Source organism: Penicillium soppii (assembly GCF_028829465.1).
Source record: "Penicillium soppii strain IBT 18220 chromosome Unknown utg000003l, whole genome shotgun sequence".
In the NCBI taxonomy this organism is placed as follows: domain Eukaryota; kingdom Fungi; phylum Ascomycota; class Eurotiomycetes; order Eurotiales; family Aspergillaceae; genus Penicillium; species Penicillium soppii.
This window is the reverse complement of record NW_026643233.1, coordinates 1,680,400-1,704,064: the sequence shown is the minus strand read 5'-3', so window position 1 is coordinate 1,704,064 and position 23,665 is coordinate 1,680,400. Positions and strand designations below refer to the sequence as shown.

The window sequence follows — 23,665 nt, the reverse complement described above, 5'->3', positions numbered from 1 at the left end:
GTGACAAAGTGAATTTCCGCTCAAACCTTCAATTTTTGAAATGATGCTTACCATCTACGTACAGGTTTTCACTAGAGCCGAACACCGAAGACGTCATGAACTCACTCATGACCCAAAAAAGCAATATCCTTGCCCCTATGAAGGCTGCGAAAAAGCATTTCATCGCGCGGATTACCTGAACCAGCATTTGTCGCGACAGTTAGTAGACTTCTAAATTTCGAAAAATGTACCTCAAATCTGACTTCCATAACAGCGGGTCATCGAAGCCAAATCCACCAAAATCAAATGCACACGGAAAAATACTATCTTCTTGCTCCAGCGCACAGCAACAACTACCAGCGAAACCCGCCCTATCACCTCCCCTTCTCCAAGTTGAGCCGCCTTACTCAACTGCATGGGGAAGTATCGATTCCTCCATCTCCTCCTCCTTCTCTAGGGATCTCAGCCTGTCCCCAATCTCGGTAGAAGAGCACCCATCTCCATATTCCTACACAGGCGAAACATGCAGCTCTCCCCTTCCAAACGACTCATTCACGAATCCACACTACCCCTCCTCCGGCATACCCGTCGAGATGGCGAGTGCGATCGACCAATATCTCCGGAGCATTCTGAAGCCTGAAGCATTCGCGAACTTTCAGCAGCCGATGAATCCCGCTATCTGGAGCCCGGAGGTTGAGATTGATCCAACTTTGATGAAATTGGAAAGCCAGGTGAGTCTTGCCCAGGCAGCTACACTCCAGAGACAAATCAAATGCTAACTATCATCACAGGACCAGCTGCCTTTATATTCGTGGCCGGCTGCCAACAACTTGCCTTATGAAACGCATACGACTCAATGAGTCAGCCTCGGCTTAAAACATCGAGGAATCTTTGAGTCAGTTGCTGACTCGGGTCGGATTTGATAGTTTTTAGCGCTTTCTCTCTCTTTGCTTCTGTGAAGCTTTTTCATTTATCTCGCTCGTTGAAGAGCTACAATGTTTGTTTATATCCGGAGTATTACTCCATTTCGGCTGTATGTGTTCAAGACTACAGAGTATCTGCCCATTTTTAGTTCAGACGAGGTCTGCCTGTGTTTCAGTTCTTTGTTCATAATTACTCCCACGATACCCAACACTTTAAAATGAACTGCCTTCAAAGATTATACATCAATCATCCGCATTGTCCATCTATCTCAATCGTATACGTGATAATTAAGGCCGAGATAGCCACGTGTTGCCCAGTCTGTAAGGCGGACCCCAGTGATTAGCGCAATGTTCCGCAACCATAAAATTGGGCCAGCACATAATATTACTATCAAATATGAGATTTATTTCGGTCCACTTAAACGCTGTTGTAATTGTCCTTGGGATAAAGCTCGTGTTGGTAAGCGCGTATGGAAACGCATAGACTTGTCATTCGCACACCGCTTGACTAAATAAATAAAGCCATTGTCTGGTACATCCAAAGCGCTTAACTTTTATAGCATAGCGCAAAAAGTCATCTTATATACTCGTTCTTTATATCAGATTAATACTCTACTTATCTGACGGGTTTTGTCACGAAACAACAGACACTGCCCCCTAAACTTCCCAATTGGTTTGCTTTATTAGGCAAACTTGGAGGATTGATCGTATGGTATAAGGTTGAGTGATCGTGAAAAAGAGCCTAGTTCTCTAAAGATTCTCTAAACAGAAAATATTCATAGCAAAGTATTTCTTCAAAATTTTCGGGAAGAGCAACAAGCAGAGTAAGATCGTGGGGTTTCCTGGGTGCTACAGCCACTTGAATTTGGAGTGTAAATACAGGCATAGTATGTATCGAATACCTAAGATTATCGTCTGCGTCTACGTCTACGGTACTGACATATTACAGATTGGGTGTCTGCGAAAGCGTACCTCAATACGTTCTCCACGGACAACCTTCCTCGGAATGCCATTTAAGTGTTTCGCGCTGTGAGATCTTTCGGACCGCTAGTCCAGTTAAGAGAATTCTGGACAGAAAAGAAAAAAGAAGCCAAAGGAAAAGAAAGCTTTAGAGCAATAGGAAACTTCGGAGGAAGAGCAGGCTTCAGAGCATAAAATGGTTTAGAGGAACAACGGGGCTCAGAGAAACAGAAGGAATCAGAGGGAATAAAGATTGTGTCAACAGAAACGAAGCAGTTTTTTACTTTAATACTGAATACCACTAATGATGTAGTATATTTCAGAAGTCAGGGGGAAAAGGGCAGAATAGAACAAGAAAGACCGATGATATATAACGCAAAGCGGCGAAGGCGAATGACGAGTTTGAGCAACTTACAGGTAAGTCCACAACAGATACGAAATGGATACCGTGGTATTGATCGATATGGTCAGGTCATCTGTTCGAAATTGAAACGCTAGAATATTAAGTCGATAGGAAGATTTAGGCGAAGAAGAATCGGTCCGGATTACATCAAATTTTCAACTAAATCCCTGCTCGTTCGTACTCCTGGTGAGACGTCCCTATATAGCGATTGTGGATTGCTTGTCACAATTTCTTATGCTTTGAGTTTCCAATTCATGTTTTAAACTCCCTTTTTTGGAGCTGTTTTCTAGGCAATTTAGGAATACTATTTAGTTTGTTATTATTATTACATTTTATTATTATCTTGTTCTACTTCGTTCTGTCGGTGTTAGATTTTGTTATATCATTTGTCTAAATAGTGCTTTTAGTGGAATGAGCTAATTGCCCCCTTAGAATCAGACCACTCCTACCTACATGATCTTCTAGTTTTACATATCTGCGAGGCGGATTTTACTGCCTTTTCAATGATGGCTTGTGTGACAAAAAAACATTTATTCACCTAGGATTGAGGTTGAATCAGAATCAATCAGCAAACAATCTAGCTCTATAGGAAAAGTGGTGTTACATGAAAGAAAAATAAAAGGGGTGCCCAAGAGACATACAAAGACACTAGCAAAGTAGAATTTAGCTTGATGGTGTAAAATATAGTTGATTAGGGCATGTACACTTATAAAAGTCTAAATAAGTTCTACAGAGTATGATATAATTATTGATGTTTACGCGTCTACGTGTCAATTGAGTTTGTCCATAGAAGGCACCCTGCCTATGTCCATTTCATACGACGCCAGTCGCGATTGCTAGCTACCTTTTTCAGATTGTTTTCTTTTTTTCATGGACACATGTGCCAAGCAGAATATTTGCATCGAGCTATTAGCCTTCGGATTTTCCAGATGAGCACCCGTGAATGAACCTGTACTATCAAAATGCGCGCCCAGATATCGCCGTTTCAATCAATCTCGCACCACCATGTAACGATATCTTCCAAATTTCGGGAGAGGATGCAAAAAGCATAAGGAGATTACTCAGCGGGTTCATAATCAATAATGGCGACGTTTGTAGCGAGCTTCTCCTGTTCCTCAGGCTGGTTGGCGTCCTCGGGGTTCTCTGGCTCAACAATGGTCTTGGAAACCGTCTTGCGGCGCTTGGTAGCGCGCTGCTTCTTGGGAGAGGCTGTGGGGGAGGATTCATGCTTGGAGCTGGTACCATCCTTTGCGGCTGCGTCGTCGTCAACAAGAGCCTCGAGGCGGCGCTTCACTCTATAGTAGTTCGAGGCGGAGCTCTTCTTGATGCCGGCAAGAGTGGCCAGCTTATCAAGATCGATCTGATTATGCTAGTTGTTAATGGTCACAAAGCGGAACTGAAAGGCTTAAAGGTAAGTACCTTGGCGTCGCCGTAGCAGAGGCTTCCGAAAATGATCAGGCGAAGCTCCCAGGGAGCCATGTCGGGTAGCTTGGCGGCGGTAGCAGCCTCGTTACCTTTTTCTGGGCTGGACATTGTGATGGTTTAATAATAATGAGTATGTAGAAAAGGACTTTTTTTCTTGTTGATGATACCGATTAGGTAGAAAGGAGCTTGTTCTTTTGGTGGTGGTGGTTGAAAGGAAAGCTTCGAAAGGAAGCGGTGTTGATATGAAGAAAACAAAATGCTGTGGGATTGCAGTAAAGCTTTTGAACATTTTGTCCAGGAAGACTCATGAATCTCGATTCTATCGATTCTAATGACTGGACACTCGATTCTGTATGTCCGAAATCCTTTGCAAACCTTACATTAGATATTATATCGTTTAGAATTTGACCTAGGTATTTAAATATATTGGTCAGTCACAAGTACTTCAACCCTGCGCATAGGGCTAATATAGAAAAATTTTTTAAGGGACATAATGTGACTCATGCCGAACGCTCATTGATGAATTTTTTATCCTCCCACTTGGCCTCTCCGCCATGAATTAGAGTCAGGGTGAGTTGGCATTGAAACTCGCGGGAGTATGACAGACAGCCAATATTGCTGAATCGGAGAGTTCTGATTTCATAGACATGACTGGCCAATTGAGTGGCAAATTATTCTTATCTGAAGCGGGTATCGAGAGAGCCCATCGGTTCTCTAGAACGGTCCCTGAGAGAGCTTCCATCAAATTATAGGGATAGCCGAAGTCATTCTTCGTGACACTATGCCCAAAGATGCGGGATACAGGTATAGTCGGTTTGGAGCGAACGAAATCCATAGAAGCAATTTCACTCAAAAATCAATAGCAAGATCTTCTTCGTCCACGGGTGAAGTTAAAATATAGTTATAGCTTTTCAAGATTATACTTTGGTGACATCACCCGCCTATATATATACCATCTCAATCGCAACAAAAAGTTCAACGTAAATCATCCATTTATGTCAATAGACTAACAAACATTATACATCATAAACACGTTCTATATAACTATATATATTGGAGGACGCCAATCACCCGAAATTCTAAAATTCTAGTGCAAAGACAGCCAAACACAGTTCAACAGGACCGCATCAAACATAAGCTCTCTTGAATGGTAGGCCCTCACCGACGCCAGCATCAGCCTCCTCAAAGTACCAGTGGTGGGCATCGAAGGATGCAATCGTTGGGATACCAGTACCAGTATTTCCCTCAAATGAAACCGCGCCTTCAATAACCTTGACATCAGACGCCGTAACAGTAGCATTGTTAGGAGCCGTGATATAATATTCAGGGCTGATATGCACATATCCCATTGACAGCAAAGGCAGCTTAGGAACCGGGTCATTAGTGTGCGTGAAGCGGTAGTTATTTCCCTGCGCGGTGATAAACTTGGCCAGAGCAGGGTTCGCCACTCGAGGAGCAGCATACGCGTACAGCTTCGCGGACGGATACCCCTTTACGCGGAGATCGGCAGCAGCAAGACTGGCAATAGCAGCGCCGAGACTGTGGCCTACAACGACAACCTCGTAATCCGGGTTCTGGGACACAGCGTCCTTCAACTGCGGTAGGATTTTATCGCGAACGAGTCTCCACGAGCTCCAGAAACCGAGCTCAGCCAGGCAGCCGTCGCAAAGACCAGGGATCGTGTAGGCGAAGGAGGCATCGGCAATCCAGTTGCGCACTGAGTAGGAGCCGCGGAAGGAGAGTACAACAGCCTTGTTCGTGTTGTCTACGGCGATGAAACCTGCGGTATCGGTGATTGTGGCGCTAGTATACGTTAGTGCTGGCACGGGTTATGCACGGGAATGATCGCCTACTTGGAGAAATCGTAGAAGATAGTTGCGCCGGCTTCCTCTACCTTGGGACAGTTGCCCTTCGGACAGCTGATCTTGTAGCCCGTCTGAGCGGTGTAGTCGTTCAAGTAGTATGCCGCACCGGCATACTGGACCCAGAAGTCGAATTCAGTCAATTGGTCGGCTGGTATATCTGCCCACGTGTGAGGAATGTTATAACCGCAAGCAAGGGGGAGTGTGACATACCTCGTGTCTGCAGAGCACCGGGGAGGGCATGGCCCAATGAAGCCACGGCGGACAAGGCAGTAAGAAGAGAGAAACGCATGATGGCGTAGGACTCGGTACGGGTATCTGCTCGAGATCAAAGAAACGCGGCGGGCAAGCACGACTTTATGCCCTCAACCATTGCGCCGCATACGGCAGAGCCATACGATTACTGCATGGTTCAACGCGGGCATTTCCACTGGTCGGCACCCGGGGAGACTGCGAAATCTGATATCCGCGTGGTCGAATAAGCAAAAACCAGGGCGGTTCAACCTCGGCGCGGAGAAATTTCCAGATGCATCAGACGATGAACTGCAGATCACATCTAAGGTTTTGTCACTAGGAATTCGCCGACGAGCCATTGTCCAATCGATTTTTCTTGGCGATCCTTTGGACCGTGGGTATCGGTGGAGATCGTCCGACGCCTTAACTCGTTCCGGACGCGTTGTCCGTCACTTTCGTCATGCGGCTGAGACATTCACGATACTAGTGAGAATCCTTTTTGATCGGTCCATCACATGTTGAAGAAAGTGAAGATATATCATTCGGCCCGACTATCGGAGTCTTCGGTACTTGGGCACAAGTACGGAAATGACGCACTTCGGTAGGCTTCAGCTGAGATACGAATTTTGGGCTTTTCTTGTACTGATCAATCCTTTCCTGACGAGTCAAAGTCATCCCGAGACTCAAACTGTCAGCTGATTGGTATAAAATAATGGATTAGGAAATCCAGGAACCTCCAAACTCAATTCGCTCATTTTTGTAGATCTCTGGAACTTTTAACCATCAAGTTCGTCTGGAGGAGAGACGCAATGCTAGAACTGCCGAAGAGAAACAAAAGTTTGCTTGGTTTACTTCTGTTCTTTTGTTCTTTCTTCTTCACTTCATTCCCGCATTGGATCGACACTCCCCCTTGCATTGTTGGTAACTCTTTGCTAATTCAAACTCCAAATATTGAGGGCCCACTTGAAGGATGCGCATGTGAAAACAATTGCTCCCGTCGCAGGATATCCTAATGACTCCCCGCACCGGCATCTTCCATCGGCCGGAAAACAACTTCCGTCGGTTTGTCCGTAATACCACGCTTCTTCGCTTCTTCCATAATGGCAACGGTAGCAGTAGCACCAATGCGGGTCACCCCCAGCGACATCACATGAAGGAGATCATCAAGCGTTCTCACCCCACCAGCCGCCTTGATCTGGACCCCAGCCTTAGAATGCTCCCTCATAAGCTTCAAATGAGACACAGTCGCGCCTTTGTAGTTGTACATTCCATTGGATTGCTTGACAAACCCATATCCTGAGGATGTCTTCACGAAAGCAACCCCAATCTCGGAGCAAATCTGGCAGAGGCGAACGATGTGGCTTTCTTGCAGATAGTCGTTCTCGAAGATGACTTTCAAGATTGCGCCGTGATGAGTAACGGCGGAGTTGATCTGGCGGATCTCATCTGCGACATAATGCCAATCGCCGCCGAGAGCTTTGCCGATGTTGATGACCATGTCGATTTCGCGTCCGCCTGCAGCGGCAGCGGCGTTCGCTTCGAAGACTTTCACTTCGGTGGTGCTGTTGCCGTGCGGGAAGCCAATTACGGGACAGACGAGAACATTTGTGTCTTGGAGTTCTTTCTTGGCGAGAGGTATGAGGTATGGTTTGATACATGCTGTTGCGACGTTGTACTCCCTGGAAATGCGAAGGCCTTCCAAGATGTCTTCGTCTGTCATCGTGGGGTGTAGCAAGGAGTGGTCGATCATCTTGGCGATTTGTTGCAAAGTGACGGTAATGGAGTTGTTTTGAGCCATTTTGTCTGCTGTAGTGGGTTGGTAACCAGAGGATATGTATGTTCCTTTTCGAGCGGCGATAGGTAGTCTGTGCTGTGTGGTAATTCTCGACTCACCTGCTCGAGCGTGACTTTATATTTGATCTCCCAGTATGCCGCGAATGCAATAAAGCCGGTGGAGGAACATTCCATATAAGGCAGTTTGCTCCGGATTAAACTCGATTTTGCGGGGAAGCACTTCCACCGGAACGCTTTCCCAAATAAGAAAATTGGGCCACTGAGACATTGTAAGCAACACATATTCAAGACTACATATCAACGTATATATGTGGTAGATTAGTTTGGAAAAAGAACGAAAATATTATTTTCGACAGACTCTAGATCTGATGCATCTAATTCTTGCTCGATATTAAGGGCTTTTTACATATCAAAGTCTGAACTGCCCAAGATCCGATCAATGATATCTAGAGCAATTGCCAAATTTCAACATGAACATCATTTTGAATAATCAAACCTACTTCTCGAGGTCAATTGCTAAAGGATTGTGTGCTAGTGGTATAATATGACGTAAGCGCAGCCGATTCCACAGGTGCCAGCTGCGAGATCATTCGATTCTTTACATCTAGACAGTTGACAAATTGAAGAAACGGATAGTCTGCTTGGTCACATATCCAGTCAAAATCTTCAACATTTTGGGGTGCCCCTCACTTTCCATCACTTTTTGCACTTGTCAAGACTATTTTCGTGGGGCAGTACGCGAGCCACAGTTCATTGAACCCCCACATGAGCCAAAGACGAGTCCCAAGGGCATGTGGAAGGTGCCGGAAGCAGAAGCTTAGGGTGAGAAAGCCCTCAAAAAAATAACTCGTCTGTTTTTGGGTGTGACTGACGTGATGTGTGTATATCAATTGGTCAGTGTGATCTCCAGCGACCTTGCACTTCATGTGAAAGAGCAAATGTAGAATGTGTTGCCCTGCCGGATGATAGATGGAAGCACTATCATCCGCAGAGTCTGACGCCAGGACATAGCAGCCATGGCATGAATGAAAACCAAAACGGTGGCTCTCTTGTCTACAAAAGGCCTTCCAATTTCCCAAATGAGGGCTCTGGAAATAACTCTGATACACAGCATGGAAAGAGACCCAGAAGGCAGAGCGCTTCACTTCCAAAGCAAACTCAATCAGCAACAGTGAATATTCCAGATAAGGTGGATGTTGGGTGGAGTTCAAGTTCCACGATCAACTTAGTTCAAGAGGTAGGCACTAGATGCTTTTGGCTCAGATTTACATCTATACAGCTGCAGGTCGTTCTAACAGTTGATAAAATAGGCATTTCATCATCATCTGGCTGATACTTCCGAAGAGACGGATACATCAGCCTTCCTAGCAACTCCCTGGGCACAGCCAACTGGTCAATCTTCAAGCCCATCAACAGAACAGGGAAACTCCAGCTCCCTGCATATATTGATATCTCGTCAGTCTGAAAGTCCAAGAAATGCCAACCGCCCCCAATTCAAAGCACAGTCTGTGGCAGAAAGCGAGCTGGCTGCACTATTACCTCCAACAGAAGCAGCTGTTTTACTGATTGACAACTATTTCGACCGTATTCATTGGTTCATTCTTCTTTTTCACCAGCGTGAATTCCGAGATAAATTTTGTTGTATCTACACCCCTGATCCGGGTGAACCCAAGCGGTCGACCACTCGACCAAGAGCCCGCCTAGGAGACATTGCTGTGCTTTTGGCAGTTATGGTGACTAGTCTCAAATACACCAATGACTCACAGAAAGATCTATTAGCCGTGAGTGGTGTCGATGCGGAGCAACTCAGAAATAGGATACTCATGGCTTTACGACTAAGACTTCTGGACATCTTATCCGTCGGCACAATAGAGGTGGTACAGACTCTTGTTTTGCTGGGCAGTTACTATCTGTTCCATGGAGAGCCCGAACTCGCCTGGCCTCTTTGTGGATGTGCCTTGCGAATCGCCCAGGCACTCAACTTACACCGAAAGCTCCCACCTAGAGGGCCCGCTGATTCGGTTCTCAAGCCGAGCAACGCAGCTCGGAAGCGCTGTTGGTGGGCTGTCTATGACATCGAAACATTCTGCTCTATGCTCTATGGATTTCCACTGAGCATATCGGATGCGGACTGCGATGTGGATCCTCTTGACCTTTATGACGAATTATCGGCGTCTGGAATTCAAGAAGATGATCCATCACAACCTACTCTTCTTTATTACAAATGTGCAATGTCGACTTTATCTGCTTTGGTCAAATCGACTTTAGTCGATTTATATGGAACTCGCCGCCAACGAGACCCACAAGATGATTCCATCCTGGATCATGCATCCCGGCTGTCCAGTCTAGTGAAAAAGGTCGAAGCATTAAGCTCAAGGTTGAATGACTGGCACGCCAACTTGCCCGAAAAGCTTCGGCTTGGAAAACTTGATTCTAACACGGCTACAAGACAAGATCCAAAAGATATCTCACGGCTTCCCTTCGAAGACCAACTTTTCCAACTCCAAGCACTTACACTCAAACTTGGGTTCGAGAATTCTAAGATACTTATACATCGCCCACTCCTCTCGTTCAAAATAATTACTCCTCCCCACCCACCCCATTCAGATTCAAATTCAAATCGTCGAGTCGATCCTTTCTCCTTGGCAACCGAGACCTGCCGCGAATCTGCTTTGCAGATATCGTTGATTGGACTGTGTCCTATTGTAAGACATGCGGCTGACACTTACGCCGCTGCGTTTATGTCGTTACATCTTTTCACGGCCGCGGTGACAATCTGCATAATAAATAGCCTCGATCCGCTCAACCCAAAATCGCATGAATGTAAATTGGGCATTCGACGATTGATGGAGATGCAGACACTGCTGAAAGACAAGTCGATTGTCGCCTCGCAGGGTCTGGAAATCACCAAACAGTTAATGTCGCTAGCTCTTGCAAAGGAGATCGATGCGATGTTTGATGTTTCCTGTCCTCCAGTCAACCCTTCGGCCGGAAGGCCTTCCACGAATAGCGCGGCTCAGGTCTCTGTTCCTGAAAGCAAATCAACACAAACAGAGATTCCACCAAGTGCCGACCCTATAATCGTGCCAGATCATACCACATCGTCTTCAAAAACACCTAAAACGCAGGAAAGTATTTCGACTGAAGTTGATCCTTGTATATTCGAACCTGCAAGCTTTGAATTCGGTGAAAACCCTAGCATGACTGAAGCGCTGCTTGACTTTGGACAGGGTGGGTTGCTGAAGAGTATCCATCTTTTTATCTCTAGTTAACTAACTTTGCAAAGTAATCAACCTACCAACAAATCAAAACATGTCCAATGATGGAGTGAGCGAGCTGGACGCAGTGGATGAGGCCCAAGAGAATTACTTCGTTGGTCAAGATCAAGGGTGGATCTGGGGGTGGGGAATGTGAGAGGGCATTTCGGTATGGCCATGAGTATCACTTTTGAGTTTCTTGGTCATCTAAATAGCGGTATAAAAGGTTGTGTATGATATATACCTTAGAGCTTATATATAGTGGCTACCGCTAACCACCTGGGCATGTATCAAAAATATTCAAGAATCATGAAGTTTACATTTTTTATCTCCTACCAGGTGCAACGCCCAGGTGCTTTGATGATCGAAAACTCCAAATCACCCCGGCAAGATAATGACTACCTTTCCGCACATCATTCGCCCAATATTCCCGGCTATGAAGTCATTGCGGCTATGAAATTGGGGATTTAATGGTTGAATATTTCGCATATTTAGGGTCTGTGGCATTGTAGATGCATCTCCTATTTAAGACGAATTCGAGGCGTATCACATTTTCACATTAAGCATCCATCCTTGATGCTAGAGTGCAGGTCACTCATACCGACCCGCACACGGCGATAGCCAGGTCGAGTTTGCTTGGCAGTATTTTCCTTGAACTTCAAGTTCTCCACGCTGGGAGATCCGGCCCGCGAGCCGCTCGCGGGAGTGGGCTTGCGTTCAAGAGCATAAACTTCAATCATCCATTCATACCAGACTTTGCGGTCGTCAGTTTGGCGGTACATTGTGACGACAATCTCGCCATTTTCGGGGACATTGAGAGGAGTCTGGAAGAAAAGCATACAGTGTAAGTAAGAAACAAAATGAGGGGAAAGGATATATCTAGTTTTTCCTTTTCCAAAAAAGAGAAACTCACCTTTAATGGGAAGTATATAGGGAACCAGCTGATCATGCTGGCACTCTTGGCATCCATGGTCACCGGGTTAGTAGACAACTCCACGTCTCCGTAGAGCACCGTCTCGAAGTAACCCGCGAGACCGTGGCATACACCTCGGGTCTGAGAGGGGAACGCCAGGCGGGTCTGTCGCACATTGTGTGCGTTCGAGATGGTTGACTGCATGGGAGACTGAGGTGGGATGTGTCGATTCGGGTGGGAGAAAGACCAGGCAGTCTGGACAAATGGAGTAGGGAACTCAGTAGCGGAGAATGACGTCGATGGGGTGGATGCACGATTGCCATCGTTGGTGGAGGTCTCGTTGGCAGCTGGGGTATCGGTGGTGGAGAGGAAGTCAATCGCATGTAGCATCACAACATATGGCGTCTCTGGGGCAGCCGGGTTGGACACAGTTTGATGGACAACATCAGAGTGCAATTTCGGGGCAGAGACCGGTGTGAAGTGGGCGGAGTATGAGGCTGGAATGGAGATTCCATGCACAGGATTGATCAGATCGTTCACGCCATCCAGGCATTCTGGAGAGAGTTCGTTGTCTGCAAAGGAGCCCAGTAGCTCCGAAACAATGATATCAACATGGGTGTAGGACATGTTCGAGTCTTGAGCTTCAGCAAATGAAGATGTGAGCAATGAACTCTGGATGCCAAGAGATTCTCCCACGGGGTCTTGTGGGCCCTTAGTTTGCTGCTTCTGTACGCGGGGGCCCTTCCAGGCACGCATGTCTGACTGAACTAAGGTGACTTTGCCATCCCAAATGGTTTCATTATGCCGCTGCAGCAACACAAACGCATTCTGGTTCTTTTCCACGGCCCACAAATCAATCTCAACTCCAGCTTCCGCACTAGCCTTGAGTGCACGGGTAACAAGCGGGCCGCGGCCAGCTCCTACAACCGCAAGTACCACTTTTCCATCTGGGTGAGACGTAGGCTTCTTCTGTTCTGCCCAGTCTTTCAATGCCTTGCAAATGGCCTTTTCATACCACTCGTATTTGATGGGATCTTTTTCAAAAACTTCATATGTGATGCTCTCCAGATTCACTGTCAGTGGCTGCAGAGGTGCTTGCAGATAGTCCTGGTATCCCACACCAAATCTCTCAATCGCAGTGCGCGGGGGTTGGCGCTGTTGCAGATTACGAATGTAAGAGAGGTGCGGGGTGGGGTCGTGGTGCTTTTTGCTAGCTTGTGACAAACTTGGATAGTCAGATGCGGACTGGTTGTCTGGATCTTCGACATTTTCGAGTCCAGGAATAGGGCCAACGCCGCAAAGAAGAATCCACGGTGCAGTCCGAAGGCGCATCATCTTTGCAATGAAAGCTTGGTGTGACTTAGACAAGACTGGGTATCCCTTTTGGTTCTTGAGGAACGCCGATCCATCAATTGTAAGCAAGTGTACAGGCTCAGAATGCCACCGAGATTGTACAGGAAGAACTGGCAGCTGCTTGGGCATAGACAGGGCTGCGATGAATGTTAGGCTTTGTCGGAGTCAAGAGTTATCAAAGACAGGGCCGATACATACCAACAAATAGTCTTGTGTGATACTTGGAAGTCTTCCTGATCATATCCCAAGCATCCCAGGTACCGAATAGATCTACCTTCGGCGAGATTCCCTCGTCTGGCTCTTGGAATTCCGCTCGAGCAAGAGGCGCTAGGTCGCCCATAGTATCAACCTCGACCTCTGGGTTGTCAATCATCTGCAGCCAGATGTGGAATTGAATGTAGGGACCAAGATTCAGTGCATCTTGAATTGCGCGAGCATAATAGTTGACACCTTCGGAATGCAAGGCACCGTGGTGCAGCTTTGGTCCAGGAATCAAGAGATATCCAATGCCACAGAAGGCAGCGTATGCGACCTCCAACATCAGAACTTGGCGAGACAAGTCCGCGATCAATGGATCGGGTGAGCACAAGTCAATCCAGCTGCTGGTAACTCCCACCAATTGACTGGTTGCATCGTTGGGTGTAAGGAATGAGTCTGCCTTGGAAAGTGATGGAACGACCAGCGGGCGAGTGTTCTGAGTAGTCGCTCTGGTGCCCACAGCATCATAGGTTGCGGGCTGCAGATTGGCCAAGTAAGAGGACAATAAGCCCAGGACACGCGAATGGAAATGCGATGTCGTAATCGGGACGGTCATCATGTCATACTATCATATCAAATTAGAACCTGTGATAGCCATGGTATCAAAGGCAAGAAAGAACTAACATTGCTTTCGTGTACGTTTTGAATCACCCGAGGGGTCACTGTGACCAGCCTATTGTGCTCATGGTGGCCAACGCAGAACGCTGGCCCAGGATCCTCAGAGGGATTGTAGCTCTCCATAGTGAAGCTTGTCGCAAATGGTGGGGTGGTCTGAGACAAGAAACTTGACTGACAGCTCGTTGACAAGCAACAAAGTAGCTGAACGAGTCGGTGTCAAACAGACCTCTGTGAATAAAGTTTGAACCAGGAATTTTCCCCTACAGAGAATTCCAGTCTGAGACACAGGCAGGCGTAAACAAGCTTGCCAAAGATTCTCGATCCCTTTGTGGAGCGCGGCAGAATAGCTTAGCGGTGAGCCTGATAGGCAGCTGTGGCGCTCGCCCGACCTTCCTATCTGATATTTTTTTTCTTCGCTATCTAAACTTCTGTTCGCCCAGTTTGTCCTTCACTCTTCGACCATTCATCACCACCATGGCCGATACTCGCTCAGACTCCGAAGGTGGCTCACGAGCTAAGCGCCAGAAGACGGACGCTGACCCAAAGAACAACCCTTACCTGGCTCACATGTATGAGAACGAGAACGGTTCTGAGAACTCGGCTTTCGCCAAGTTCAAACGACACCAAACAACCTCTGCTCTCGCAAAGAAGGCCGAGGATGGCGAGATCAACCCTTTCAGTGGCCGTCCGTTCTCCAGCAAATATTTTTCGATCCTGAAGACCCGTCGTGATCTGCCAGTTCACCAGCAACGGTGAGTGTTTCCCGACGCCCATTGGGTAGGAAAATATGTACTGACTCTTTTATCCAGTGACGAGTTCCTGCAACTCTACCAACAATCCCAGATTCTTGTTTTCGTCGGTGAGACCGGTTCCGGAAAGACCACGCAGATCCCGCAATTCGTCCTTTACGATGACCTCCCTCAAACCCAGGGCAAGATGGTCGCCTGTACGCAGCCGCGTCGTGTGGCTGCCATGTCCGTCGCCCAGCGTGTCGCTGCCGAGATGGATGTCAAGCTTGGCGAAGAAGTTGGTTACAGTATCCGTTTCGAGGACATGACTGGCCCCAAGACCATCATGAAGTATATGACCGATGGTATGCTGCTGCGCGAGGCTATGAACGATCACAACCTGTCGCGTTACAGTACAATCATTCTTGATGAGGCTCACGAGAGAACTATGGCAACCGATATCCTGATGGGTCTCCTGAAGGAGGTTGTAGTGCGTCGTCCTGACCTGAAGATTATTATCATGTCTGCTACTCTGGATGCGCAAAAGTTCCAGCGTTACTTCATGGATGCTCCTCTTCTTGCGGTCCCCGGTCGTACCCACCCTGTCGAAATCTTCTACACCCCCGAGCCGGAACAAGATTACGTCGAGGCCGCCGTCCGAACTGTGCTACAAATCCACGCCACTGAAGCCGAAGGAGATATTCTTTTGTTCTTGACTGGTGAAGAAGAGATTGAAGATGCTTCGCGCAAGATTGCCCTTGAGGGAGACGAGATGACTCGAGAGGCCGATGCTGGTCCTATTAAGGTCTACCCATTGTATGGTAGTCTGCCTCCACACATGCAGCAGCGCATTTTCGATCCTGCGCCTCCTCCTCGCCGTCCTGGTGGCCGACCCGGTCGCAAGGTCATTGTGTCCACCAACATTGCGGAAACCTCTCTAACCATTGATGGTATTGTTTACGTGGTGGATCCCGGATTCTCCAAGCAAAAGATCTACAACCCCCGCATTCGTGTCGAGTCTCTCTTGGTTTCCCCCATTTCCAAGGCCTCCGCCCAGCAACGAGCTGGTCGTGCCGGTCGTACACGTCCTGGAAAGTGCTTCCGTCTTTACACCGAGGGAGCATTCAAGAAGGAGCTTATTGAGTCGACTTACCCCGAAATTCTTCGATCGAACTTGTCATCAACGGTGCTCGAATTGAAGAAGCTTGGCATTGATGATCTTGTCCACTTCGATTTGATGGACCCGCCTGCGCCAGAGACTCTGATGCGAGCCTTGGAGGAACTTAACTACTTGGCTTGTTTAGACGATGACGGAAACCTCACTCAGCTCGGTCGCCTGGCCTCCGATTTCCCTCTCGACCCTGCGCTCGCTGTCATGTTGATCAGCTCGCCCGAATTCTACTGCTCTAATGAGATTTTGTCCATCACTGCTCTTCTCTCTGTGCCGCAGGTCTTCACTCGTCCTGCTGCCCAACGAAAGCGCGCCGACGAAATGAAGAACCTTTTCGCCCACCCCGACGGAGACCACCTCACAATGCTGAATGTTTACCACGCATACCGCGGAGCTGACGCCCAGGCAAACGCCAAGCAGTGGTGCCACGACCACTTCCTCTCCTTGCGATCCCTCCAATCTGCCGATAATGTGCGTTCCCAGCTCCTCCGCATCATGGAGCGCGAGGATCTGGAGATGATCTCCACTCCCTTCGAGGATAAGAAGTACTACGAGAACATTCGCCGCGCGCTTTGCGCCGGATTCTTCATGCAGGTCGCCAAGAAGGACACTGGTGGCAAGAGCCAATACCTCACAATCAAGGATAACCAAAACGTCCTCGTGCATCCGTCCACCGTGTTGGCTCATGAGGCCGAGTGGGTCTTGTATAACGAGTTTGTTCTCACATCAAAGAACTATATTCGTACCGTAACTGCGGTCAAACCTGAGTGGCTCTTGGTATGTTTCATCCTAACCATTCACTGCAACTTGAGTTCCATGCTAACCATCTTCCAGGACATCGCCCCTACATACTACGACATACAGAGTTTCCCCAAGGGCGACATTCGGTCTGCTCTTGTTCGGGCTGCCGATCGCCTCTCTCGCAAGGAGAAGATGCGCGCCGAGAAGCGCCGATAGACCATTTGTTTCTTGTTCAGCCTAAAATTCACTCATGACACGCTTGTTTTTGCACTGCTTTTCAATCACGATGCCAATACGTTGAATAGAACATTTGTTTTTTTTGCTACGCTTTTTCATTTTCATAACGTCCCTGCCTCCCTGCTAGAATACTTCTCTGCCACTAAGCGGCTTGTTAGATTCGCGAGATTCCCTCGACTGTACAAAAGTTTCATCAAAGTTACATATTCGAATTTACTGGGGCTGGCACCTCGTTGGCCCAAAACAGAATGGAAACGCCTTAGAAATAAAATTGTATGAACCGCCAACGCCTTGGGCTGCATAACTACATCTAGGGCTTCTTGCCCAAGGTTTCCCGTATGCTCTAGTTGAAACAAAAGCAATCATTTAATATACAAGAATATCTCCATCCATTGAACACACAGCCTCCTCGCAAGTTGGCGAGTCAAGTAGATGCCTCACATGTGAGTAGCGAATGTCGCGGATTCCACAGCGGGAGCCGCATTATCCACGGACGCTTGGTTTGGGCCGTTTCTTCGCCGCGTGTTGCGTTTTCGGGGTATCTCGGGAGATGAAGGTGAAGTTTGGGGTTTGTCGAGGGTGATCTTTGTCGACGTTCTACTGAAGGTGCGATTTACAGAAGCGCTCTTGGGATGTGAGGGGTTGAGAATTGTGGGGGTTTCAGGTGATGGTGGAAGAGGCTCTTCGCGAGTTGAGGCGGGGGAGTCGTTGGTGGAAGATGGTGAGAGGTGGTGTTTCCGAAGTTCGTAAACGAGCTCACGGAGATGAGCAACTTCGTCTTTCAGGTCGGATATGTCGTCATTCGATACGTGAGACTTTTGCCCACTGTTTGTGGGTGCTCGGCCATGCCCAAGCGCAGCGGACATGGCATTGTCCGCGTGCTGGTTGGCTAATTTGGCATTGTGTCGAGTGAACGTGTTCTCCGCTGGCACCTCGATTTGACTCAGATATTCACCAAAGGTATTTCCGAAGTCATAGCACTTCTGCCACAACGGACGGTCAAGGTTCTCCTTGGGGGTTTGCTTAGCAGCCTTGAACCACCGAACGGCATCGGGATTGACAAAAGGTGCCGAGTCTGTCTGTCTTGATAAAAGTTTTGGATCAAAGCCGCTGTGTACAGCAGCCTTCACCAGTACATTTGAGGCTTCAAGTCGGTCACAGGAATCGCAAAGACCGACCATTCGCGCCAGCAATCTTTCGACGGATTCGATCCGGTGGTCCGTTGACGACACGAGGTAAGTGACGGCTCTTTTCAGCACATTGGCGCCCTTCTCCCAGTCTTTTCGGAGGCTGTAGAAACGAAGATAAGTGAACAAAGTCTCCCAGCTATCGAAGAATCCTCCACCCCGTGCAGCCTGGAGCCAAGCGTCGGCTCGCTCAGGTTGATCAAAACGCAATGCAGCGCCTATCAAAGCAGCATAGATGACCGGGTTGCTGCTATTCAGTGGCGGTACGATAATATCCAATCCGTTGACCTTCCGGTGCTTATACATGCCCCTGCTCCCCAAGTTTACCGAGTAACCCTCCCCTCCAAGCATCTTCAAAAACAAGTCGAAGTCCTTGAGGTTTTTTGATTTCCTGAAGAAAGTGACTATCGTGATCACAAGCGAGGGGTTGAGATAGAAACGGTTCGGCAGTAATGTCCGCAAAAGCATTTCCACAAGGTCGTTTTGACGGGTCTGGCCAAATGCCATAATCATATGTCGGAAGGCTGTTGGTCGGTCTGGATCCCGCGAGCTCAGAATATTGTTAGATATCCGCAGAAGCAACTCTTGGAGAGACATTTGTTGGCTTGTGTATATGCGGATATCGTTGGTGAGTTCGGCATCAAGGGCCTCGCGTTCTCTTTGCATTGCGCCCAAATTACTGGCCGCATAATCCTGAGTCACATCACTGTAGATAGAATCTTTGTCGGTCTTTAGAGCGCTCATGCGATTCCGAATATTGTTCAACTCCTCGAGGAGCTGGGAAACATTGACCTGGGGGGTTTCGAAATCGGCCGCGTAATTCATCGAAATGCCTGAATAGCGATGGGCGATAGCAGGTCTTAACAACAGACGGATCGCAAATTGTCTGAGGGCAAGTTTCTGTATGGCCTTGAGGCGAAGATCATCCTTCAAGACCCAGCTGGGTAATGTTTCCTGCGGCAGAAAGATCTCGCTCTCATCCTCTTCGTCGACCTCGTGCTCATTGTCCGCCATTTGGCTTTCAGCCGTGCGAGCACCAACAGCGCTAAGTCGTCCTCTTTCGGTGTGAAAGGCTCTAATAGATCGGTTGAAGCCGGATTGTGATTGAATGCCGAGGGGGAAGCGTGGGACGGTGCCGAATCCCCTCCCTTGTATTAAACGATCAAGTCCTCGATTCTCTCGTCGTGATTGTAAGGACGCCAAAAGACGTTGCTCTTCATCCTCCAATTCACTCACTTCGGCTTTTACCGCAGCGATCTTTTCGTCCCAGTCATGTCGGCGTCGATCCTTCACGCTCGCATCGGCAAGGGCGGCGGCGGCGAAAATGCTAGTGTATAGTGCGGTAACGGAGTTTCCAATTCGAAGTCGTCGCTGTTTGGCAGCAGTTGCTGCCCGCGAGGTGACCCCATTGGCGGTGGTGCTCAGACACCCGACGCAGCGGCAGGAGGACTGCGTCGAAACAGCGCGGGACCACAAACCCTGCATTCTCAGGACATCGCTATCAAGCGAATTGATCCAGAATGTAATATCACAAGGTATAAGTCAATTGGACTCCTCTCGGAGCCCCGTTGCAAGTATTATGGAATTGAATGGGGAACATGCAATGCAGCAAAATAATCTTGCAATTCCGCAAATGCTCGGGTCAGCGATGCAAACACTGCAAACGAGCTTAGACCGCGAGACATCTGGACACCATCGATCCATCAAGTTTATGTAGATCATCTGCTGTTTATTTTCTGGACGAATCTCCTGCCTTACGATTTACGATGGTCACCAAATTACTCGGTCTCGCCGCCGGACTCCTAGCGTTGAGCGGACTTGCCAGTGCCCATGGCTCGCATTCAAGCGACCAAGCTCCCTCAGATGATTGGGCCACGCGCCACATGATAGGTAAGACCCAACAAATGACAATTTTGAAGTCGCAATGCTAACATATCTACTAGAGGAACATCACATCGAATCGTTCGATCCTCCTTCGTTCTTCATTCTCCATGACTACGACTCCTCGGGAACATGGACACACGACGAAGTACGCAAGACATACGGCCTGAACGACCAATCCAATGCCGCCGTTAGTGAAGATAAGAAACAAGATGCCGTGCGCACAGTATTTGCTCTCTTCGACCCTGGTAACACAGGATTCATAACCCGGCAGGACTGGCTGGATGGCGTTGCTGCGGGTAAACGGCTGCCCGACCTCGGCTTCGGCCCTGGACATCATGGCGATATTGAGTATGAGTACGAGATTCACCATTTTGAGAAGTACCACGGTGATGATACCACCGAGGCGGACTTGACTCATCCAGAGGATATTGAGCATTTCAAACAACACGATGAAGAGGAGGATGCGGCTCTGAGGCTGGAGAAGCTGGAGCAAATGCAGATTGTTGCAGGCAACATTCCTCAGAAGTTCCGTCGAAACGTTTAAATGTTTCGATGCAATGCTTTTCCAGTGTACATAGTCGTTTATACATACAAACTCGAACCTCATTCGGTTACCATTTCCGTCTCTTATCGCACTAAGTGGCCAGTTTTTCAAACAATACAATGGGTTTCATAACTCAGTTGGTTAGAGTGTGGTGCTAATACTATACAATTATTTAGGATTGTAATGCCAAATTCGAGGGTTTGGTATTCGGCTCTGGCATCCCAACAGACCAAGTAATTGGAGATCGCAATTCAAAACAAAATGGATATAAAGATAAATAACCTGCCATGAGACACAAACCTGCCGAGACATGTACGAAATCGGCCCATGACTACAGACGCCAGAGAAGAGAATTGAAACGCTAAAAGCTCAGAAGTAAACTATTCAGGACAATGCCCAGGCTAGAAACAATGGTTCAGCCCCAGTACAGTCAAACGCCAATGTCGGGAGAAAATACAGCAATGGGAGGACAGCTCTCAATACTCCGTAGCATATCCCAGCCTGTCATTCGAATCCACAACACTATATTGTAATCGTTAGCATGGACCAATTCCAGTTCCCGACATACATTGCAATCCCAAACTTACGAATATTGCTTGGTGAGAGTCCCTTCTCCACCCTTCGAAAGGTCGATGTTGAAAACATAAAAGTTGCCATCGCTGGTAACAACCATAACATGCGGGGTGTTGCTACTCATGGCAACAACACTTCTCGTGGGTCCTGCGCCTGGGCTTCCAGCAGGGCCCTGGCTTGACCGCGGCAGCTTGATCCAAGCAAAGTCCCGCGCTGGCTCCCACATCTCACTAACTCCCTTGGGAAGATACCCGCCTACCCTAGCTGCAACTGCGCCACCTACGTTTTGGGAGGTCCGGCGAAGCATGCCCATCAGGGTGCCGTTGTGTTTCCTCGAAGAGTCCGAGCCTGCATCGCCACCAGCCTCGTCTTCATCAGGTGAATGTCCGTATGCAGGCGGAGAAGCCTGGTCCCGGGCTGATGGAGCGTACGATGAAGAGCCGTCTGACGAAGGTCCTTGCTGGGTCAATTTGAAGATATGGACGGTCTCAGTAGACGATGATACGCATAGGAGTGTTGATGTGGTGTTGAAAGACATGCTGTAGATTCGAGATGGCATAGAGCCACGGCGGAACTGATACAGCTTGTGGCCGTCTGGAACCGAAAATATACGGATAATCGTTCCTTTATCTGAAGCGGTGGCCAGTAATGTGCCTTCGCTGTTTAGCGCAATGAGTGCCAAGGGAGAACGGTGGGCTTCGATGACATTGATCGCCTCAAGTTTGACGGCATCAAATATTAGGACATCTCCGGTTGTAGGAGATACGTGGGTTGTTCCAGGTGGAGCATGTGTTGCTGTACTTGCAGCTGCAGGAGCCTTTTGTGGAAGAGGGTATGCCATGTAGCAATTCTCTGATGATGGTGCAAGGGCACAGATGGCTGTTGAATTGTCAGAACTAGACTTTGGAATGCAAAAAGGTGCGGCGAAAAAGTCATACCATGAGGATTTGGCGAAGTATCAATAGTAGACAAGAGCTTCATAGTCTGGATATCATAAAGATAGATTTGATCCTCAAGGACAATAACAAGTCGCTTGCGGTTTAGCTTGACCGCCAGGACGGTTGTGGGAAATGTCAACTCGCATATTGTGCATTGTCGCTATCTCATAGGTTAGTCCCGATACGCGCATAATGGAACCATGATCAAATGAATCTAGTGGTTGCACATACTTTGGTGTTTTGAATTTGCAAACGTCTTGGTGACAAGATCAAAGCGACAAGAGAAGTTGAAAACAACATCTCAATGACGGCAATGTTTCCCTCTTTAGCCTCATAGCTCTTGGCAAAGGGTTCAGTGGTGAATATTTGAAATCCTTTTGATGTTGCTACAAACGCGGTCAGTCAAGCATTCTGCAAAGAGAAGCGGAAGAAATCTCACCCACAGCCAGGTAGCTGTAGTCCTGGTTAAATGTCACGAAATTCATGGCCATGATTACTTTTCAATATGGAGGCGAAATTCAATAGGGTTCAAGGCACCCGGAATGTCGGAGATACCCCGCTTGGAGGATCGCGAGAGGGGGCCGAGGCAGCAACTCTTTGCCCTTCACTGGCCACTCCCTAGCATTTCTTGCGCTGAGAACGAAACGAGATGCTTCGAGGGCGAGGGTGCGGATAAAAAGAGAATACGATAATTTGCGCAGTCGAGAAAGCTCGTCACAAGCGAGAGATCCGCGCTTGGGCCACACCTTGTTGCCCACCGCCTACGGAGATTCTCTTATCGCTGTTCTTCTTTTCACTTTTTTCACTTCTTCACTTTGGTCAGTTTCAAATCAAATCTAAGGTGTCTTGTTTCGCAAGTGTGTGTTGTTCCAGTTTACCTGCCCTTCATAATCCTGACCTGTGAAATCCAGTCGCTAACTCCTTGCTTCAAGGTAGTGAAAGCGAACCCTCATCGACCCAGACAATGACGTAGCCATCGTCTATCTTTACACCGTCCAGATATCTACTCTCTCCCTTTGTCAGTAGCACCAACGATCGTGAATGCAATGTTTATCTGTCCAGTTAGTTTTGTGTGCCGATTACCACAAATTTTATGTAACTGTCCGTGGAAAGGACCTAAAGCCAGTTCGTCGGAGCACTATGGACGCGGTAGGTTGCAAGGGGACATCTGCTCAGTCGGATCAATATAAAGTCGTCCATTTTCCCGTAGTGAGATTTTGTGAATTCTGATAGGGATGGCTCTGGTCTCATAACTTCATATGACCAAAAGTTCGACCATCCGTTTAGTAGTCACCATATAACCTTGAGAAACGAGACATCCATTTATGGGTATATTTGTCATGGGAGTTGAACGCAAAAACACGAAAAGAAATTGCAGTTTGGGAATCACCTGCAGTATAAAGCTGCGTTGTTTGTATGGTCCATTGATAGACAATCTAGGACTCCTATCTAAGTACCTAGCTATATTCGCAAAAGATATATAGTAGTCATGCTGTCAAAGCCTCCAAAATGTACAAGTGTACTTGTGATATCTATAGAAGATCACTGCCCTGTCTAGGTTGTGGATACACGTGTTTGCTCCTTGTCCCCTAAGGTGAGTGAATACATCAATCAAACAAACCCCCACGCAGAGAGAGGAAAATCCGGATTGATTGCAATTAGAAGACGCGTAATACAAACTGC

At 47.8% G+C, this 23,665-nt stretch overlaps 10 protein-coding genes across 10 annotated transcripts; 4 read left to right on the top strand and 6 right to left on the bottom strand.

Moving 5' to 3' along the window:
- Positions 1-224: 224 nt before the first annotated feature.
- On the top strand, positions 225-839 carry N7529_002779 (uncharacterized protein; the record flags this gene model as incomplete). The annotated part of the gene is made up of 2 exons (XM_057238307.1): positions 225-710; positions 771-839. 2 exons carry the CDS (start codon positions 225-227, stop codon positions 837-839), a joined length of 555 nt encoding a protein of 184 aa, XP_057100918.1.
- A 2,483-nt stretch (positions 840-3,322) lies between these two features.
- Positions 3,323-3,798, bottom strand: N7529_002778 (uncharacterized protein; the record flags this gene model as incomplete). Its single annotated transcript, XM_057238306.1, has 2 exons — positions 3,323-3,625; positions 3,685-3,798. 2 exons carry the CDS (start codon positions 3,796-3,798, stop codon positions 3,323-3,325), a joined length of 417 nt encoding a protein of 138 aa, XP_057100917.1.
- A 1,019-nt stretch (positions 3,799-4,817) lies between these two features.
- N7529_002777 (lipase family protein) lies at positions 4,818-5,844 on the bottom strand (the record flags this gene model as incomplete). The annotated part of the gene is made up of 3 exons (XM_057238305.1): positions 4,818-5,493; positions 5,544-5,712; positions 5,766-5,844. 3 exons carry the CDS (start codon positions 5,842-5,844, stop codon positions 4,818-4,820), a joined length of 924 nt encoding a protein of 307 aa, XP_057100916.1.
- A 951-nt stretch (positions 5,845-6,795) lies between these two features.
- N7529_002776 (2-deoxyribose-5-phosphate aldolase) lies at positions 6,796-7,584 on the bottom strand (the record flags this gene model as incomplete). The annotated part of the gene is made up of 1 exon (XM_057238304.1): positions 6,796-7,584. The coding sequence occupies one exon, from the start codon at positions 7,582-7,584 to the stop codon at positions 6,796-6,798; it is 789 nt and encodes a 262-aa protein (XP_057100915.1).
- Positions 7,585-9,056: 1,472 nt separating this feature from the next.
- On the top strand, positions 9,057-10,994 carry N7529_002775 (transcription factor domain-containing protein; the record flags this gene model as incomplete). The annotated part of the gene is made up of 3 exons (XM_057238303.1): positions 9,057-9,084; positions 9,129-10,811; positions 10,867-10,994. 3 exons carry the CDS (start codon positions 9,057-9,059, stop codon positions 10,992-10,994), a joined length of 1,839 nt encoding a protein of 612 aa, XP_057100914.1.
- A 397-nt stretch (positions 10,995-11,391) lies between these two features.
- Positions 11,392-14,102, bottom strand: N7529_002774 (protein arginine N-methyltransferase; the record flags this gene model as incomplete). The annotated part of the gene is made up of 4 exons (XM_057238302.1): positions 11,392-11,661; positions 11,751-13,240; positions 13,302-13,926; positions 13,986-14,102. The coding sequence occupies 4 exons, from the start codon at positions 14,100-14,102 to the stop codon at positions 11,392-11,394; spliced, it is 2,502 nt and encodes an 833-aa protein (XP_057100913.1).
- A 351-nt stretch (positions 14,103-14,453) lies between these two features.
- N7529_002773 (DEAH-box ATP-dependent RNA helicase PRP43) lies at positions 14,454-16,835 on the top strand (the record flags this gene model as incomplete). Its single annotated transcript, XM_057238301.1, has 2 exons — positions 14,454-14,731; positions 14,789-16,835. 2 exons carry the CDS (start codon positions 14,454-14,456, stop codon positions 16,833-16,835), a joined length of 2,325 nt encoding a protein of 774 aa, XP_057100912.1.
- A 458-nt stretch (positions 16,836-17,293) lies between these two features.
- Positions 17,294-19,528, bottom strand: N7529_002772 (uncharacterized protein; the record flags this gene model as incomplete). Its single annotated transcript, XM_057238300.1, has 1 exon — positions 17,294-19,528. The coding sequence occupies one exon, from the start codon at positions 19,526-19,528 to the stop codon at positions 17,294-17,296; it is 2,235 nt and encodes a 744-aa protein (XP_057100911.1).
- A 281-nt stretch (positions 19,529-19,809) lies between these two features.
- On the top strand, positions 19,810-20,471 carry N7529_002771 (nucleobindin SSP120; the record flags this gene model as incomplete). Its single annotated transcript, XM_057238299.1, has 2 exons — positions 19,810-19,933; positions 19,987-20,471. The coding sequence occupies 2 exons, from the start codon at positions 19,810-19,812 to the stop codon at positions 20,469-20,471; spliced, it is 609 nt and encodes a 202-aa protein (XP_057100910.1).
- Positions 20,472-20,947: 476 nt separating this feature from the next.
- On the bottom strand, positions 20,948-22,473 carry N7529_002770 (phosphoinositide binding protein ATG18; the record flags this gene model as incomplete). Its single annotated transcript, XM_057238298.1, has 5 exons — positions 20,948-20,993; positions 21,059-21,923; positions 21,983-22,142; positions 22,214-22,368; positions 22,422-22,473. The coding sequence occupies 5 exons, from the start codon at positions 22,471-22,473 to the stop codon at positions 20,948-20,950; spliced, it is 1,278 nt and encodes a 425-aa protein (XP_057100909.1).
- Positions 22,474-23,665: the final 1,192 nt, after the last annotated feature.